The sequence below is a fragment of the Ranitomeya imitator genome, chromosome 8, assembly GCF_032444005.1.
Source record: "Ranitomeya imitator isolate aRanImi1 chromosome 8, aRanImi1.pri, whole genome shotgun sequence".
Lineage (NCBI taxonomy): Eukaryota > Metazoa > Chordata > Amphibia > Anura > Dendrobatidae > Ranitomeya > Ranitomeya imitator.
In genome coordinates this window covers 8,753,338-8,773,344 of record NC_091289.1, presented here as the reverse complement: position 1 = coordinate 8,773,344, position 20,007 = coordinate 8,753,338, and the positions used below count along the sequence as shown (strand labels likewise).

The window sequence follows — 20,007 nt, the reverse complement described above, 5'->3', positions numbered from 1 at the left end:
ATATTCTTGTACATAGGGGCAGTATTATAGTAGTTATATTCTTGTACATAGGAGCAGTATTATAGTAGTTATATTCTTGTACATGGGGCAGTATTATAGTAGTTATATTCTTGTACATAGCGGCAGTATTATAGTAGTTATATTCTTGTACATAGGAGCAGTATTATAGTAGTTATATTCTTGTACATAGGGGCAGTATTATAGTAGTTATATTCTTGTACATAGGGGCAGTATTATAGTAGTTATATTCTTGTACATAGGAGCAGTATTATAGTAGTTATATTCTTGTACATAGGGGCAGTATTATAGTAGTTATATTCTTGTACTTAGGAATCAGTATTATAGCAGTTATATTCTTGTACATAGGAGCAGTATTATAGTAGTTATATTCTTGTACATAGGGGCAGTATTATAGTAGTTATATTCTTGTACATAGGAGCAGTATTATAGTAGTTATATTCTTGTACATAGGGGCAGTATTATAGTAGTTATATTCTTGTATATAGGAGCAGTATTATAGTAGTTATATTCTTGTATATAGGAGCAGTATTATAGTAGTTATATTCTTGTACATAGGGGCAGTATTATAGTAGTTATATTCTTGTATATAGGAGCAGTATTATAGTAGTTATATTCTTGTACATAGGGGCAGTATTATAGTAGTTATATTCTTGTACATAGGGGCAGTATTATAGTAGTTATATTCTTGTACATAGGGGCAGTATTATAGTAGTTATATTCTTGTACATAGGGGCAGTATTATAGTAGTTATATTCTGTACATAGGAGCAGTATTATAGTAGTTATATTCTTGTACATAGGGGCAGTATTATAGTAGTTATATTCTTGTACATAGGAGCAGTATTATAGTAGTTATATTCTTGTACATAGGAGTAGTATTATAGTAGTTATATTCTTGTACATAGGGGCAGTATTATAGTAGTTATATTCTTGTACATAGGGGCAGTATTATAGTAGTTATATTCTTGTACATAGGGGCAGTATTATAGTAGTTATATTCTGTACATAGGAGCAGTATTATAGTAGTTATATTCTTGTACATAGGGGCAGTATTATAGTAGTTATATTCTTGTACATAGGAGCAGTATTATAGTAGTTATATTCTTGTACATAGGAGTAGTATTATAGTAGTTATATTCTTGTACATAGGAGCAGTATTATAGTAGTTATATTCTTGTACATAAGAGCAGTATTATAGTAGTTATATTCTTGTACATAGGGGCAGTATTATAGCAGTTATATTCTTGTACATAGGGGCAGTATTATAGTAGTTATCTTCTTGTACATAGTAACAGTATTATAGTAGTTATATTCTTGTATTTTGGGGCAGTATTAGTAGCTGGTGGCCTATTTAGCTCTATGATTTATCTTATTTTTTCTTACAGGAAGGAAACACAATAGTGAATTCCAGCAGCTCATTGAACAGGTGAAGGGACGCTGGAAAACTCCTACGGGACAGTCAGTGAAGGAGGAACCCATGGGATGTGACGACACAGGTGATCACAGGATCTGTTTCCTTAGTAAATTAGAGACCGGTACAATTATCTACTTGCTCGTCCATGAATCCGTATAGAGGAGGAGATGGAAGCTTTACATATACTTGTCCCCATATTTATAAAACGCCAGGTTTCATAAGCTGATACATTAGTTGATAATTTATTTGTTGTCTCACTGATCTCCTGGTTACACATCCCAGGCAGGGGTACCGTTATGTTGTGGCCGGGCCGTCTGTTGGTGCAGAACCACATGTGGATATTCTCAGAATACAGTTTCCATACCCAAAAATGCAGTTTGGTAAAGTTGTAAGTTATTAAATGGAGATTCCTTCAGCGGCCGTCACTCGGCGTATACAGGCAATATTTCAAGGCAATGAAATCGATTTGCTCTCATCCAAAAAAAATATATATATATGCTTTTAAAAACTTTTATTGTGTTCTCGTTATTCTCCAATGTTTTCTGCGGGGAAGGTTGGAGGCGGTGTCCTCAGCCAACTCCAGTACTATGAGCGAAGCTTTCGTCATAGCTGTGGAAATGGAGTAGATGGCGGCAGTATCTTTATTTCACTATTACATGCAACATTGGGTCCATTATCACAGGGAGATCCTGAAGGATTGTAGAATCTTTAGGGTATCCCCTCGGTTAGCTATTTTAAATGCTTCTTCTATGGTGATCATCCTCGTGTTCCAGGTTCTGCAAAAATGGCCTTCAAAATGTAAAATAAAACCTGAAAACTAAATCAAGTCTGCAAATAATTTTTGCAGACTTTGTTGCTCTAAATTAACATGTGGCTAATTATTGATATGTATGTCTGCTCTGTCTGTGACTGCCTCCCCCCCCCCCCCCCCCCCCGATTCCTGGACATGTGCTTTCTGTCTTGATTTTTTTTGTCCTGTTTTCTTCCTCTCACACATGAAAGTCATTTTGGGGCAGAGCAGATAGGGATCTGTGGATAAGTCCGCAATAATTTATGTCTTGTCCTAGCTTTTTGCTTTGATCTTTTCTGTCAACAACATGAACATTGACTGTAAGTGCTGAATTAGTCGTTCATTCAATCACGTAGACACGTCCTCATCCAGTAAATTAGGGGAAGGGAGCTCATCCTTGTGGCCCTCGCTGCTGCCAATTTCTTTCCTTAATTGCCCTGTGTAGAGGGGACAAACGAGACATCACTGAGGATGCCTCCTATCCATCACCAGAGATCAGAGGTGACATCACTGAGAATGCCTCCTATCCATCACCGGAGATCAGCGGTGACATCACTGAGAATGCCTCCTATCCATCACCAGAGATCAGAGGTGACATCACTGAGAATGCCTCCTATCCATCACCAGAGATCAGAGGTGACATCACTGAGAATGTCTCCTATCCATCACCAGAGATCAGAGGTGACATCACTGAGAATGTCTCCTATCCATCACCAGAGATCAGCGGTGACATCACTGAGAATGTCTCCTATCCATCACCGGAGATCAGAGGTGACATCACTGAGAATGCCTCCTATCCATCACCAGAGATCAGAGGTGACATCACTGAGAATGCCTCCTATCCATCACCAGAGATCAGAGGTGACATCACTGAGAATGCCTCCTATCCATCACCAGAGATCAGAGGTGACATCACTGAGAATGTCTCCTATCCATCACCAGAGATCAGAGGTGACATCACTGAGAATGCCTCCTATCCATCACCAGAGATCAGAGGTGACATCACTGAGAATGTCTCCTATCCATCACCGGAGATCAGCGGTGACATCACTGAGAATGTCTCCTATCCATCACCGGAGATCAGCGGTGACATCACTGAGAATGTCTCCTATCCATCACCGGAGATCAGCGGTGACATCACTGAGAATGCCTCCTATCCATCACCAGAGATCAGAGGTGACATCACTGAGAATGCCTCCTATCCATCACCAGAGATCAGAGGTGACATCACTGAGAATGTCTCCTATCCATCACCAGAGATCAGCGGTGACATCACTGAGAATGCCTCCTATCCATCACCAGAGATCAGAGGTGACATCACTGAGAATGCCTCCTATCCATCACCAGAGATCAGAGGTGACATCACTGAGAATGTCTCCTATCCATCACCAGAGATCAGCGGTGACATCACTGAGAATGCCTCCTATCCATCACCAGAGATCAGAGGTGACATCACTGAGAATGTCTCCTATCCATCACTAGATATCAGCGGTGACATCACTGAGAATGCCTCCTATCCATCACCAGAGATCAGAGGTGACATCACTGAGAATGTCTCCTATCCATCACCAGAGATCAGCGGTGACATCACTGAGAATGTCTATCCATCACCAGAGATCAGCGGTGACCTCACTGAGAATGCCTCCTATCCATCACCAGAGATCAGAGGTGACATCACTGAGAATGCCTCCTATCCATCACCAGAGATCAGCGGTGACATCACTGAGAATGCCTCCTATCCATCACCAGAGATCAGCGGTGACATCACTGAGAATGTCTCCTATCCATCACTAGATATCAGCTGTGATATCACTGAGAATGCCTCCTATCCATCACCAGAGATCAGAGGTGACATCAGTGAGAATGCCTCCTATCCATCACCAGAGATCAGAGGTGACATCACTGAGAATGCCTCCTATCCATCACCAGAGATCAGAGGTGACATCACTGAGAATGCCTCCTATCCATCACCAGAGATCAGAGGTGACATCACTGAGAATGCCTCCTATCCATCACCAGAGATCAGAGGTGACATCACTGAGAATGCCTCCTATCCATCACCAGAGATCAGAGGTGACATCACTGAGAATGCCTCCTATCCATCACCAGAGATCAGAGGTGACATCACTGAGAATGCCTCCTATCCATCACCAGAGATCAGCGGTGACATCACTGAGAATGCCTCCTATCCATCACCAGAGATCAGAGGTGACATCACTGAGAATGTCTCCTATCCATCACCAGAGATCAGCGGTGACATCACTGAGAATGTCTCCTATCCATCACTAAATATCAGCTGTGATATCACTGAGAATTCCTCCTATCCATCACCAGAGATCAGAGGTGACATCACTGAGAATGTCTCCTATCCATCACCAGAGATCAGAGGTGACATCACTGAGAATGCCTCCTATCCATCACCAGAGATCAGAGGTGACATCACTGAGAATGCCTCCTATCCATCACCAGAGATCAGAGGTGACATCACTGAGAATGTCTCCTATCCATCACCAGAGATCAGAGGTGACATCACTGAGAATGTCTCCTATCCATCACCGGAGATCAGCGGTGACCTCACTGAGAATGCCTCCTATCCATCACCAGAGATCAGCGGTGACCTCACTCTCTGAGCAGAGCACTGGTCGGTGCGTGAGCGGAGGGCTGATCCGTATGCACAGTAGTCAGTACTCTGTAGGTGGCAGCAGAGCTGCGGTGGTCGCCCCTCGGTGATGACGGCTGTGGATGCAGGTGGAGGCGATGCTTTTGGCCTTCACATCAGTATATCTGTATTTTCCTCTTTTTTTGCTTTTTTCGTCTGTGGGAGAACGCCGGCCTCCCCTTTTGCATCTCACTTTATTCCATCCAAATAAACTGTAATTACTCATCAGGAGGTGGAGGCGGCCGGAGAAGTCCTGATATTTCGTGAATCGCTCTCAGCCCGATCTGTATTCCGTGTGCACAGTCTGCTCCTCCATTGAGGCTTGCACCAGGCAACTGCTGATCTTCCTTTAATTGCGTTAATGAGCCAGAAATGTTAAACAGCATCTCTGACGAATATCCTTCCAAGGAAGCAGCGGCATAAAATGAAGTAGTGACGCAGCTATGTTCAGCTTCTTCAGCATACGGCGCGGTTTCTTGCTGCCCACCATCAGATTTGTAATATCATCCAACCACCACAAGAGGGCAGTGTGTATGCAGCTTCTATGCAGGTCAGCATCAGCCATATAGAGCTGTCTACAGAGCTGCCCCCTAGTGGTTGCAACAGGCAGCTTAATTTTTTCTTTTCAAGGAAGAAGAGGGGCGTTCTAGAGAAATATTAAAGCTCGAGTACAACTCAGACTTTGTGAGGTTTCTTTTCTTAGCATTTTTTTTTTATTCTATCTTATTCCAGTGCCTCTTTAGGGACCTGTAAATTGTGTAGAATTCCAGTGCAGCCATGTGTGATGTTATATGTTGCTGATGTCCTCCTGAGCTCACTGACTCTTCCAGGTGACATAGCAGATCACCGGTATAATAACCATCGATCGTTGAGGGCTCGTCAGCCGTAATCCGCTCTATTTGCATCCCTTCTCCTGCCTTCACCTGTAAGGAAGCCTCGGGCTGCCCAGAAACTGGGCTGAATGATTTATTAGAAGGAGTCTGATTAGAAGGGGGTCAGCAAAAAATCCTCTGTGCTGCTGTCGGACATCGCTCCTTCTCTAAGAACCGGCCTGTGACTTTCAACTTGTCTCATCTCCCTAAAACTTGTTGTTGTCAATTAAGTGAGGGGACGGGTCACCATTCCATACCTGCTCTTCTGAAATACTCTGTGCTGCTCTGGGCCCCTACTTTTTCTCTTGTGACCTTTTTACTTTGCTTTGTCTCATATCAGCACACTGCTCTTTTTACTGGATTGTTTAGGTCTCTGATTTCCCCTAGGTTAACAACTTCTTTTTCCTGAAATCCTCTGTGCTGCAGTGAGCTTTGCCATTCATTATGTAGTTCGGGTATATTTCAGTTTCTGTTACTAATGGCAGCAATGAATTGATGTACTTTTGGTTCCGTCTGCATGATGTGAGCGATTCCCCGTCGCTGGTTTAGGCTCTATAATGGATTCATCTCGTTCTGCGATGTCTTGGAATAGTTTGGATTCTCCGCTGCCTGTGAAAAGAAACGATTCAATAATTATTTAACGAGAGCCGTAGATCCGACCTTCCCCGCTGGTCATCTTCAGGTGACACTTACTAGAATACAGTCTCCTGATTAACTCCCATTCAGAGATATACAATGCGGAACGCGGCCCACGTGTAAGACCCCATAAGATACGCACACGTGCAGCATGGAGACTCAGGTTCCACCCACATTCACGGTCCCCGTGAAATCCTCCTCTTATAGGGTCACTGCTGCTGGCGGAGGAGACGCCACTTTTTGCAGATTGCCAAGGAGGACAACAGAGAGTCTCACAGATCCCCGCCACCAATGTGTCACGATGGCACCAGGAGGGTCGCACACATCCCCCCCCCCCCCACCACCACCAATGTGTCACGATGGCACCAGGAGGGTCGCACAGATCCCCAAAACCCCCCCCCCCCCCCCCCGGACACAAATATGTTACGATGGCACCAGGAGGGTCGCACAGATCCCCAACCCCCCCCCCCCCCCGGACACAAATATGTTACGATGGCACCAGGAGGGTCGCACAGATCCCCCCCCCCACCGCCACAAATGTCACGATGGCGCCAGGAGGGTCGCACAGATCCCCCCCCACTGCCACCAATATGTCACGGATGACACCAGGAGGGTCGCACAGATTTCCCCCACCGCCACCAATGTGTCACGATGGCACCAGGAGGGTCACACAGATCATCCCCACCACCACCAATATGTCACGGATGACACCAGGAGGGTCGCACAGATCCCCCCCACCGCCACCAATGTGTCACGGATGGCACCAGGAGGGTCGCACAGATCCCCCCCACCGCCACCAATGTGTCACGGATGGCACCAGGAGGGTCGCACAGATTCCCCCCACCACCACCACCACCAATATGTCACGATGGCACCAGGAGAGTCGCACAGATCCCCCCCACCGCCACCAATGTGTCACGGATGGCACCAGGAGGGTCGCACAGATCCCCCCCACCGCCACCAATATGTCACGGATGACACCAGGAGGGTCGCACAGATCCCCCCCCACCGCCACCAATGTGTCACGGATGGCACCAGGAGGGTCGCACAGATTCCCCACCACCGCCACCAATGTGTCACGGTTGGCACCAGGAGGGTCGCACAGATCCCCCCCACCGCCACCAATGTGTCACGGATGGCACCAGGAGGGTCGCACAGATCCCACTGCTTTCACCAGTTTGTCACAGATGCCACTGGAGGGATCCTGTGTCCTATACATTTCCTATATGACACTCATTCCATAAAAACTGAACTCGTCACTAATGTGCACGAGGCCTGATCGGGGGGGTACAGCCAGGTGACGTCTGTGATCCCCTGGGGTTTGTCATGCTGGGGCCAGATCTCCTGCCTGTAATCTGCGAATCACCTGATGGCAGAGTTTAGGGGAGCTGGAGTCACTTTAGGAAACTACGAAAAAGTTTTGTTCCTCCTGTGAGTTCTCATAGTCACATCACGTCTCAATTAAAGCAGCGACAGCAGCATAATTAGTGCAATCAGGACGTAAAGAGACTCTTGAAAAGGTATTTAATGGCCGCCGCAGTGATTTCTGTGAGTATGCTCCTTCTGGGGGTCCAGACGTCTCTCCAGACCCTCCAGTCTTGATTTATAGCTAACTAGGAGCCAATCACACAATTATGTATTGCAGGAAAGATGGAAGAAATCCTGCAATCTGTGATCTCCAGTCCGGGGCTAAATGTCTGAGAATACTGACCTGTAGTTACTTATTATTGCCCCAGTCTGAAGTCTACCTTCCTCCTCCTCCTCCTCAAAAATTGCTTTGTTGTTTCTTGCTTTTCACTGCAGCTTTGCTTTTTCTTGTAGAAGTACATCGGGAAGTCATCTTGTAGGAATGTAGATGCGTGATGTTTATTGATGAGGTGCTGAGACTCATCGCTACAATCCTTTCCTTCTAGATAATTTTGGGCTGCAAAACCAGGTGGAAGTGATGAAAGCGTCCACCCCCAACCATCACCCGCTGCTGGAGACGGAGGAGCGTCGCTCGCCCCGCACAGAGAAGCTGTCAGTGTTCCGCTCCAGCTCTCCAGTTTTCCCTCTTTCTCAGGAGTCTAGAGCCAGGTAGGATGCAGAAAACCAGGAAGATATATATATACAGTATATATGTACGCGATCTCTGCACTTCTGAAGAGACACAGGGTCTGAACGCAGAAGTTTCCAAATATGATATAACTAAAAGAATTAAAGGGCGTCTCCACAACGATCACAACAATCACCTTCTTCTCGAGCCTATGAGGACAGCACTGCCTCTAGATCTCACCGAAAATGATAAATATGACCATACGACGGTGTCCTGCTACACTCTGTGTCAATGTGTAAGATATAAGCAAATGGTACATGATGTAGGTACAGATAGTACTGCCTCCCCCTCTCTCATTGTAGATCATATAAGTACAGATAGTACTGCCTCCCTCTCTCTCTCACTGTACATTATGTAAAGATAGTACTGCCCCCCTCTCTCACTGTACATTAGGTAAAGATAGTACTACCCCCCCTCTCACTGTACATGATGTAGGTACCGATAGTATTGCCTCCCCCTCTCTGTGTAGATGATATAAGTACACATAGTACTGCCTCCCTCTCTCACTGTACATAATATAGGTACAGATAGTACTACCCCCCTCACTCACTGTACATTAGGTAACGATAGTACTGCCTCCCCCTCTCACTGTACATGATGTAGGTACAGATAGTATTGCCTCCCCCTCTCTGTGTAGATGATATAAGTACACATAGTACTGCCTCCCTCTCTCACAGTACATAATATAGGTACAGATAGTACTACCCCCCTCACTCACTGTACATTAGGTAAAGATAGTCCTGCCTCCCCCTCTACAAGATATAGGTACAGATAGTAATGCCTTCCCCACTCTGACTGTACATGATGTAGATACAAGATAGTACTGCCTTCCCCTCACTGTACATGATATAGGTACAGATTGTACTGCCTCCCCCTCTCACTGTATGATATAGGTACAGATGGTACTGCAGCCTCCCCCTCACTGTACATGATATAGGTACAGATTGTACTGCCTCCCTATCTCTCACTGTATATGATATAGGTACAGATAGTTCTGCCTCCCCCTCTCACTGTATGATATAGGTACAGATAGTACTGCCTCCCCCTCTCACTGTGCATGATATAGGTACAGATAGTACTGCCTCCCCCTCTCACTGTATGATATAGGTACAGATAGTTCTGCCTCCACTTTTCTCCCTTTACGTGATGTAAGTATGGATAGTACTGCTTATGTCATTCCATTTAAATTATGTAGTCTACGATAGCACTTCCTCCTTGTCTATTCATGTAAATGATGTAGGAACAGATAGTACTGCCTTCTTGTTTCCTTGTAAATGATTAAGGAACATATAGTACTGACTCCCTGTCTCTCTATCTAAATTACGTAGTTACAGATAGTACTGATCTTTTCTTGTAAATAATTAGGTGCAGATAGTACTGCTTACTTGTCTCATTTTGTAAGTGATGTAGGGACAGTTAGCACTGCCTCCTTGTTTCTTCCACTAAATGATGAAGGTACAGTTAGTACTGCTGTCCTGAATTTTCTTGTAAATGTAGGGACAGATAATACTTCCTCCCTGTCTCTTCCTGTAAATTATCTATCTACAGATAGTACTCGTCTCTTCCGCTAAATGTTGTAGGGACAACTAGTACTGCTTCCCTGTCTTTTCCTTTAAAATGACGTAGGAATAGATAGTACTGCCTCCCCATCTGTTCTTCTATATGATGTAGGAACAGATTGTACTGCCTCCCCATCTCTTGCTGTAAATTATGCAGGAACAGATTGTACTGCCTCCCCATCTCTTCCTATAACTTATGCCTAAACAGATAGTGCTGCCACCATAGCTTTCTGTACATGTTGTAGATACAAATAGCACTGCTTCCCCATCTCTCCCTGTAAATTATATCTGAGCAGATAGTACTGCCTCCATATCTCGTCCTGTACATGTTGTAGGTACTGGTAGTACTACTCCCGTCTCTTCCTGTAAATGATGTAGATACAGACTGTACTGCATCCCTGTCTCTCCCTGAAAATGTGGGCACATAAGGCTCCATTGGTTATAGTCTTTAGATTTCCTTTCTTTACACCGATGCAGCATTAAACTAACTCATCTACGGATTCGGGGATGCCCAGCAGTGGATCCCCTATGATCATTTCAGCCAGGGTGCAGATACAAAAGGAGATGAATATTCGCATCCTGTGTCCTAATGAACAAGATTGCAATCTGTCACTGATGCACCTTCCCATTCTTACAAGATGCAATTAAGTGACCTCCTCCACGCTTGGGGGGCCTCTTCCATGCTTGGGGGGCCTCTTCCATGCTTGGGGGGCCTCTTCCATGCTTGGGGGGCCTCTTCCATGCCTCTTCCATGCTTGGGGGGCCTCTTCCATGCCTCTTCCATGCTTGGGGGGCCTCTTCCATGCTTGGGGGACCTCTTCCATGCTTGGGGGATCTCCAGGCTCAGGGGGCCTCCTCCAGGCTCAGGGGGCCTCCTCCAGGCTCAGGGGGCCTCCTCCAGGCTCAGGGGGCCTCTTCCAGGCTCAGGGGGACCTCCTCCAGGCTCGGCGACCTCCTCCAAGGCTCGGGGACCTCCTCCAAGGCTCGGGGACCTCCTCCAGGCTCGGGGACCTCCTCCAGGCTCGGGGACCTCCTCCAGGCTCGGGGACCTCCTCCAGGCTCGGGGACCTCCTCCAGGCTCGGGGACCTCCTCCAGGCTCGGGGACCTCCTCCAGCCTCGGCGACCTCCTCCAGCCTCGGCGACCTCCTCCAGGCTCTGGGACCTCCTCCAGGCTCTGGGACCTCCTCCAGGCTCTGGGACCTCCTCCAGGCTCTGGGACCTCCTCCAGGCTCTGGGACCTCCTCCAGGCTCTGGGACCTCCTCCAGGCTCTGGGACCTCCTCCAGGCTCTGGGACCTCCTCCAGGCTCTGGGACCTCCTCCAGGCCCGATGACCTCCTCCAGGCCCGGGGATTTCCTCCAGGCTCTGGGACCTCCTCCAGGCTCTGGGACCTCCTCCAGGCTCTGGGACCTCCTCCAGGCTCTGGGACCTCCTCCAGGCTCTGGGACCTCTTCCAGTCTCGGGGACCTCTTCCAGTCTCGGGGACCTCTTCCAGTCTCTGGGACCTCTGCCAGGCTCGGGGTCTTCCTCCAGGCTCGGGGACCTCCTCCAGGCTCGGGGACCTCCTCCAGGCTCGGGGACCTCCTCTAGGCTCGGGGACCTCCTCCAGGCTCTGGGACCTCCTCCAGGCTCTGGGACCTCCTCCAGGCTCTGGGACCTCCTCCAGGCTCTGGGACCTCCTCCAGGCTCTGGGACCTCCTCCAGGCTCGGGGACCTCCTCCAGGCTCGGGGACCTCCTCAAGGCTCGGGGACCTCCTCCAGGCTCGGGGACCTCTTCCAGGCTCTGGGACCTCTTCCAGGCTCTGGGACCTCCTCCAGGCTCTGGGACCTCCTCCAGGCTCGGGGACCTCCTCCAGGCTCTGGGACCTCCTCCAGGCTCGGGGACCTCCTCCAGGCTCTGGGACCTCCTCCAGGCTCGGGGACCTCCTCCAGGCTCGGGGACCTCCTCCAGGCTCGGGGACCTCCTCCAGGCTCTTGGACCTCCTCCAGGCTCTGGGACCTCCTCCAGGCTCGGGGACCTCCTCCAGGCTCAGTGACCTCCTCAAGGCTCTGGGACCTCCTCCAGGCTCTGGGACCTCCTCCAGGCTCTGGGACCTCCTCCAGGCTCGGGGACCTCTTCCAGGCTCGGGGACCACCTCCAGGCTCGGCGACATCCTCCAGTCTCGGGGGGCTTCCTCCAGGCTCTGGGACCTCTTCCAGGCTCTGGGGCTTCCTCCAGGCTCGGGGACCTCCTCCAGGCTCGGGGATCTCCTCCAGGCTCGGGGATCTCCTCCAGGCTCGGGGACCTCTTCCAGGCTCTGGGGCTTCCTCCAGGCTCAGGGATGTCTCAGACCTCCGTATACAGTGCGTGGCTGTATGTCCTCTGTAATATCGAGCTGAACTCTCACTTCTCGATGTCATTGTGTGGATTTCATCATTACTACCTCATCTAATTTTACTTTGTAGCAGTGTAACATTCGCTGCACTTTAATTGAAGACCAATGTTAGAATGTAAGAGCTGTGTGCTGTGCTGGATACGGCCTCGTGCGGAGGCAGAGCGCCATGAAGTGGCTTCATTACGGCCTCCGCTGCACACAGGGTCATTAGTATTTTAAGAAGCCGAATTTCAGGAAAGAAGTAGAGCTTCAGGATGACTTCAAATGAAAAATCTGTTATTTCTCGATTAAGTAGCTCCCATGATATTTGGGTGAGCACTATATGCCTGCTATCTGCGCTATAATGCACTGCCTCTTCATGCTGCACAGACTTGTTTTTGCTTCTTCTATATCTTAGGTTTTAATGACTCTCTAAGGGAGGAGGCCATTGTCTGCCTGTCATCTCCTATAGCCTCGATTGTCAGGGTTTTTATGGCTGATGCGCGGCCACAGTGATCAGACTTCTGCTTCCAACGTTTCCAGAGCTCGATCCATTATTAAGCGGCTGCATAAAAAAGGCAGATTTACGTTGAAGGGCAGCGAGAGGGAAATGTAATTTCACTTTGGCTTATTAAATTTAAGATCGAAGCCTGACTTGGATGAATTGAAGATGTTTCCTCTACGTCTCTGGAGAACGGCAGTGCTTGCTGCCAATTCTCCTGCTTATTTCATGTCTGAGTCTCGTAAACTTGGTATTCCAGGGCTTTTGTGTTGTTTTGGCCCTCATTCCTCTGCAGGTCGGCCTGGAGCTGTCTGGAATACGTGGCTGATTTGTTGCTTACATGGATCCGTTCAGACTCTGTTTATTTTCAATCAGTTGCTTTCTCATTACCCTGAAATGTAAAGTCAGCTTATTGTAAATCATTGTCTACTAACCACTTAATGTTCTTCAGAGCTGCACTCACTATTCTGCTGGTGCAGTCACTGTGTACATACATTACATTACTGATCCTGAGTTACATCCTGTATTATACCCCAGAGCTGCACTCACTATTCTGCTGGTGCAGTCACTGTGTACATACATTACATTACTGATCTTGAGTTACATCCTGTATTATACCCCAGAGCTGGACTCACTATTCTGCTGGTGCAGTCACTGTGTACATACATTACACTACTGATCCTGAGTTACCTCCTGTATTATACCCCAGAGCTGCACTCACTATTCTGCTGGTGCAGTCACTGTGTACATACATTACATTACTGATCCTGAGTTACATCCTGTATTATACCCCAGAGCTGCACTCACTATTCTGCTGGTGCAGTCGCTGTGTACATACATTACATTACTGATCCTGAGTTACATCCTGTATTATACTCCAGAGCTGCACTCACTATTCTGCTGGTGCAGTCACTGTGTACATACATTACTGATCCTGAGTTACATCCTGCATTATACTCCAGAGCTGCACTCACTATTCTGCTGGTGCAGTCACTATGTACATACATTACATTACTGATCCTGAGTTACATCCTGTATTATACCCCAGAGCTGCACTCACTATTCTGCTGGTGCAGTCACTGTGTACATACATTACATTACTGATCCTGTGTTACATCCTGTATTATATCCCAGAGCTGCACTCACTATTCTGCTGGTGCAGTCACTGTGTACATACATTACTGATCCTGTGTTACATCCTGTATTATATCCCAGAGCTGCACTCACTATTCTGCTGGTGCAATCACAGTGTACATATATTACATTACTGATCCTGAGTTACATCCTGTATTATACCCCAGAGCTGCACTCACTATTCTGCTGGTGCAGTCACTGTGTACATACATTACATTACTGATCCTGAGTTACATCCTGTATTATACCCCAGAGCTGCACTCACTATTCTGCTGGTGCAGTCTCTGTGTACATACATTACATTACTGATCCTGAGTTACATCCTGTATTATACTCCAGAGCTGCACTCACTATTGTGCTGGTGCAGTCACTGTGTACATACATTACTGATCCTGAGTTACATCCTGTATTATACCCCAGAGCTGCACTCACTATTCTGCTGGTGCAGTCACTGTATACATACATTACATTACTGATCCTGAGTTACATCCTGTATTATACCCCAGAGCTGCACTCACTATTCTGCTGGTGCAGTCTCTGTGTACATCCCGTATTAGTGGAATTATTACCACAAGTTACAGACTATCATTTTCTCTGAGGGTGAAGACGGCCGCTTAGAAATAAATGGAGCTGTCACGCTCGGGTCAGGAGACCCCTGCGTCCTGCTCTGCGGTCCGATCTCTGTCCGATGTATACGGTGCGCCCTGGTCGCCGGTGTTGTTGGGGTGTCGGTCAGATCCAGGTGTAGCGACTGCACATGAAGTAAACGCTGAACAAGCAGGACATGCTGAGCGAGTTTAGCTCTGAAGTCTCCAGTATTGTGACTGCTGCTTTTGGCTTTGAAGCCTGTAGATTTGCTGTGTCTGTGGCAGAGGTGAATGTTTGCCCCCAGTAATGCGCTGCTATCTACCGTACTACTTCTGTGTCCGGGTGAATGATGTGATCTGTGTTAGTCTGGCGTTAGGACCTGATTGGCGCCGTATTATCGGATATTCCGGATTAGTGAGCGTTCTCACACTCCTTTGTTGTCTGTCCTGCCTGAGGCTCTTGCTTGCTCCGCTATATTTGTGGCTCTGTTCCTTCCTCCGCTCTCGGCTGACCCTGGTTTCCTCTCTTCTGTCGTCGCTGTTTGGCCGCAGCTGCTGATGTTGGAGCAGATAGTTCTCCCTGCAGTTCACGTCGTCACACTCTCAGCCGGACGCTTCTAAACTATTTCTCAGCCCTGTGATATTTGATGAATCTGTCATCTTCTGTATACATCCGCACTCATTACCACCGAAGTGACACCGCGAGAAGAATATATAAAAGTGTGCGGCGAGGTCAGAGGAATGTGGTGTAGATTGTGGTGCGTGCATGAGAATGGCGCGGAGCAGGGACCCCGGTCACCGTCCTCCTTCTGCTGACATGTAAGCGCAGTATGCTGACCCTGTGGTATGGATAAATGTGTGTGAGTGGTGCAGGTCCAAAGTGTCTCCAGAAAGTCCATGACTAGGGCCATGACACACTGAGCCCTGGGGTGTGGGATTATAACGCTCACAGTTGGGGTACAGGATAATGACGCTGACACTTGGTGTACAGGATAATGACGCTGACATCGGGGGTACGGGATACTTTTTTTTTTAAGTTCGTTTATTAACCACAAGATAAAAGTATACAATATACACATTTGTGCTCATTAGTGTTACTCAATTTAAAAAAAGTGTATTATTGGTTGTAAAGCAGAACATGTATTCTTAATTATATCCAAAACAGTATTTCAGTCTATGGAATTCCGAAAGACAACAATTTGTGTATATCAAATCATTTACTTCATGTGGGAGTACGGGATAATGACGCGGACAGTTGGGATGCACGATAATGACGCTCACAGTCGGGGTACAAGATATTGACGCTCACAGTTGGGGTACAAGATAATGGCACTCACTGTCGGGGTACAGGATAATGGCGCTTACTGTCGGGGTACAGGATAATGGCGCTCACTGTCGGGGTACAGGATAATGAAGCTAATGGTCAGCGTACGGCATAATGACGCTGACGGTTGGGGTACAGGATAATGGTGCTCACTGTCGGGGTACAGGATAATGACGCTAACGGTCGGGGTACGGGATAATGGTGCTCACTGTTGGGGTACGGGATAATGGTGCTCACTGTCGGCGTACAGGATAATGACGCTAACGGTCGGGGTACGGGATAATGGTGCTCACTGTCGGGGTACGGGATAATGGTGCTCACTGTCGGGGTACGGGATAATGACACTTGGTACAGGACCTTGTCTGTGACTTTGGGGGGCAGTATTTTGAGCCCTCTTACACCAGCTTCCAGTACTAGGCTTACATGGCCTTCCTCCTTGTCGGCGGTCATTGTTCTCGCTCGTGCTGCAGGCCGTCTCTGATCTATGTCAAGTGTTTCTGTATTGTGCTGCCGATTTCTGAATCTTCAGGAAATCTTTTCTAGCCTTCCTTCACTGCAATCACTGATCCCCCAGCTCTGCTGACACAAGGATGGTGTTGTGTGGACGCGTGCGTCTGTCCTGGGTGCCTCTGTCCTGGGTGCCTCTGTCCTGGGTGCGCCCGTCCTGGGTGCCTCTGTCCTGGGTGCGCGTGTCCTGGGTGCGCCCGTCCTGGGTGCGCCCGTCCTGGGTGCCTCTGTCCTGGGTGCGCCTGTCCTCGGTGCTCTCTGAATTGGTGAGCGCTCTTGTCTGTCTCGCACAGTGAGCTCCGGACATCTGCGGCGTGCGTGTGCTTACATTACACATGTGTGCTCCATACGTCCCCCGCCTGCACCCCCATCCTGCCATTCATCACTGGGAGATAATAGTGTCGTCCTAAACAAAATATATTATTATTAATGGGGATTAGAAATGCGAAGGAGCGTGCGAGCACTTACCCGAGAGCGCAGTCAGACATTAATGACTTCCTCGCTGCTGCCTGCAGACGCTGTGCTGAGCGCCATGGTCGGCCCTCGCCTCCACTGAGAACATGGCCGTCCTCTGTGGTCAGACAGGATTGACGTTGCTACATTTCCAGTGTTTGGATGACATGTAATATCGGTGAGCCGTGAATGCCGCCATCGTGCCGGAGCATCGGCCACGTTCCTAGAAGAAGCCTCCGTTAGGTTTGCTGTGAGGACTTTTGCTGTATGTGTTGGTTACAGCCATAGTCGCTCAGTTCCTGGTCTTTTGTGCCCTCATTTTTGTCTGTTCTCCGTGGCAGTGACACAAATCAGATCTCAGTGTGATCATTCACCAGCACAACTTTTCCTGGATGTGTGATGAGACTGGGAGCGGTGGACACAACCTCGGTGCTTCGTCGGCTGCTGCTCAGAAGAAATAATTACACTTGAGGCAACAAGCGGGACGGCACAATGTCTAATTACAGTGACGGTCTGTCTCTTGTTTTTTCTCTGCGCCGCGTCCCTTTAATTGTCGCTCGCACACTGGGCTGATTAGGAAGACACTTCGTATGTTGGCTTTGGTCGGATTCCAGCTTCGTTCTTGCTCTCTTGGCATCACTGCTGTTGAGTAAAACCAGCGGGAATCAGAGAGGCGGCGTATGGTACTGACCCGGGCCATGGTGATATGTGGGTCCCCCAGGGGCACGGGCCCTGTTATTAGCCACACACAATGCTCCCAATGTGCCCGTGATTAATTTATCCTTATAATCCCATGTATTTCCTGCAGGGATCCACGTGCAGAATACAGAACATTGCATGTGAGTGAGATGTTACAGAAATGATGCATCTCATGAATGTTGCTCAAATTCTGTGGATTCTCCTCATCCTGGGGGTAAATCCACAATGTAACCCACATTTATCACAGATTGTGCAGTGGATGTTATGCAGTGTCGGCCTTCTGGTTGTGCTGGTCACAGAGTTCACTGCCGCCACTGAGCAATAATCCCTCCTAAATCTGCCCCCTGTTTTCTGTTACCCCCAGATCCCCTCTAGTTCTCAATGAGGGAACGGCAGCTGTATGCGCAGACGAGTAATGGAAACTTTCCTTGCATAGATCTAGGACGGGACATGTCGGCCTTCTCCGCACACACGGGTGAGGATCACGTCCGTAATCACTCACACCCTGACCTTCACCGTCCTCGTATATTACACACAACATGAATGTCTGCTGCCTTGTGTCAGGAGAATCGACCTTGAAAGTGAAAATATCCGTTTCCTTGGGAAGTAATTTGTACAGATCTTTTCATTCTTGGAAAACATAACTGAAAATACCAAAGCAGGCCTGCGCTGATGTGAAGGTCGGGTCACGCTCCTCTCACTGTATGGAATGTATGCGGGAATCGCATCACATCATTGTGCCGTCACCAGGGATCCAGGGGTTACTCGTTACAGTCTACTCTGCCATATTGTACAGCAACAATCTGTGCACACAAGTCATGTACTCCGGGATATAGTGTGTATCTGTCCGCCATACTCTACAGCAAAAATCAGTGCAAACCGTGCACACAAGTCATGTACTCCGGGATATATTATGTATCTGTCCGCCATATTGTACAGCAATAATCAGTGCACACAAGTCATGTACACCGGGATATATTATGTATCTGTCCGCCATATTGTACAGCAATAATCAGTGCAGACCGTGCACACAAGTCATGTACTCCGGAATATATTATGTATCCATCTGCCATATTGTACAGCAAAAATCAGTGCAGACCGTGCACACAAGTCATGTACTCCGGAATATATTATGTATCCATCTGCCATATTGTACAGCAATAATCAGTGCAGACCGTGCACACAAGTCATGTACTCCGGGATATATTATGTATCTGTCCGCCATATTGTACAGCAAAAATCAGTGCAAACCGTGCACACAAGTCATGTACTCCGGAATATATTGTGTATCTGTCCGCCATACTATACAGCAAACATCAGTGCAGACCGTGCACACAAGTCATGTACTCCGGGATATATTATGTATCTGTCCGCCATATTGTACAGCAAAAATCAGTGCAGACCGTGCACACAAGTCATGTACTCCAGGATATATTATGTATCCGTCTGCCATATTGTACAGCAATAATCAGTGCAGACCGTGCACACAAGTCATGTACTCCGGGATATATTATGTATCTGTCCGCCATATTGTACAGCAAAAATCAGTGCAGACCGTGCACACAAGTCATGTACTCCAGGATATATTATGTATCCGTCTGCCATATTGTACAGCAAACATCAGTGCAGACCGTGCACACAAGTCATGTATACCGGGATATATTATGTATCCGTCCGCCATATTGTACAGCAAAAATCAGTGCAAACCGTGCACACAAGTCATGTACACCGGGATATATTATGTATCCGTCTGCCATATTGTACAGCAAAAATCAGTGCAGACCGTGCACACATGTCATGTACACCAGGATATATTATGTATCCGTCTGCCATATTGTACAGCAAAAATCAGTGCAGACCGTGCACACAAGTCATGTACACCGGGATATATTATGTATCCGTCTGCCATATTGTACAGCAAAAATCAGTGCAGACCGTGCACACAAGTCATGTACACCGGGATATATTATGTATCCGTCTGCCATATTGTACAGCAAAAATCAGTGCAGACCGTGCACACATGTCATGTACTCCAGGATATATTATGTATCTGTCCGCCATATTGTACAGCAAAAATCAGTGCAGACCGTGCACACAAGTCACGTACATCGGGATATATTATGTATCTGTCCGCCATACTATACAGCAAACATCAGTGCAGACCGTGCACACAAGTCATGTACTCCGGGATATATTATGTATCCGTCCGCCATACTGTACAGCAAACATCAGTGCAGACCGTGCACACAAGTCATGTACACCGGGATATATTATGTATCCGTCTGCCATATTGTACAGCAAAAATCAGTGCAGACCGTGCACACAAGTCACGTACATCGGGATATATTATGTATCCGTCTGCCATACTGTACAGCAAACATCAGTGCAGACCGTGCACACAA

The 20,007-nt window shown here is 47.7% G+C and overlaps 1 protein-coding gene across 2 annotated transcripts in view; it reads left to right on the top strand.

The window, feature by feature from the left end:
* RAD18 (RAD18 E3 ubiquitin protein ligase) overlaps positions 1-20,007 on the top strand; it is a 190,757-nt gene that overhangs the window by 91,045 nt on the left and 79,705 nt on the right. Inside the window, exons 10-11 of one of the 2 annotated variants that reach the window (XM_069736206.1) lie at positions 1,406-1,516; positions 8,305-8,467. In XM_069736206.1, coding sequence (XP_069592307.1) covers positions 1,406-1,516; positions 8,305-8,467 — 274 coding nt within the window. The remainder of the gene's footprint in view (positions 1-1,405; positions 1,517-8,304; positions 8,468-20,007) is intronic. The other variant, XM_069736207.1, reaches the window with a different exon arrangement.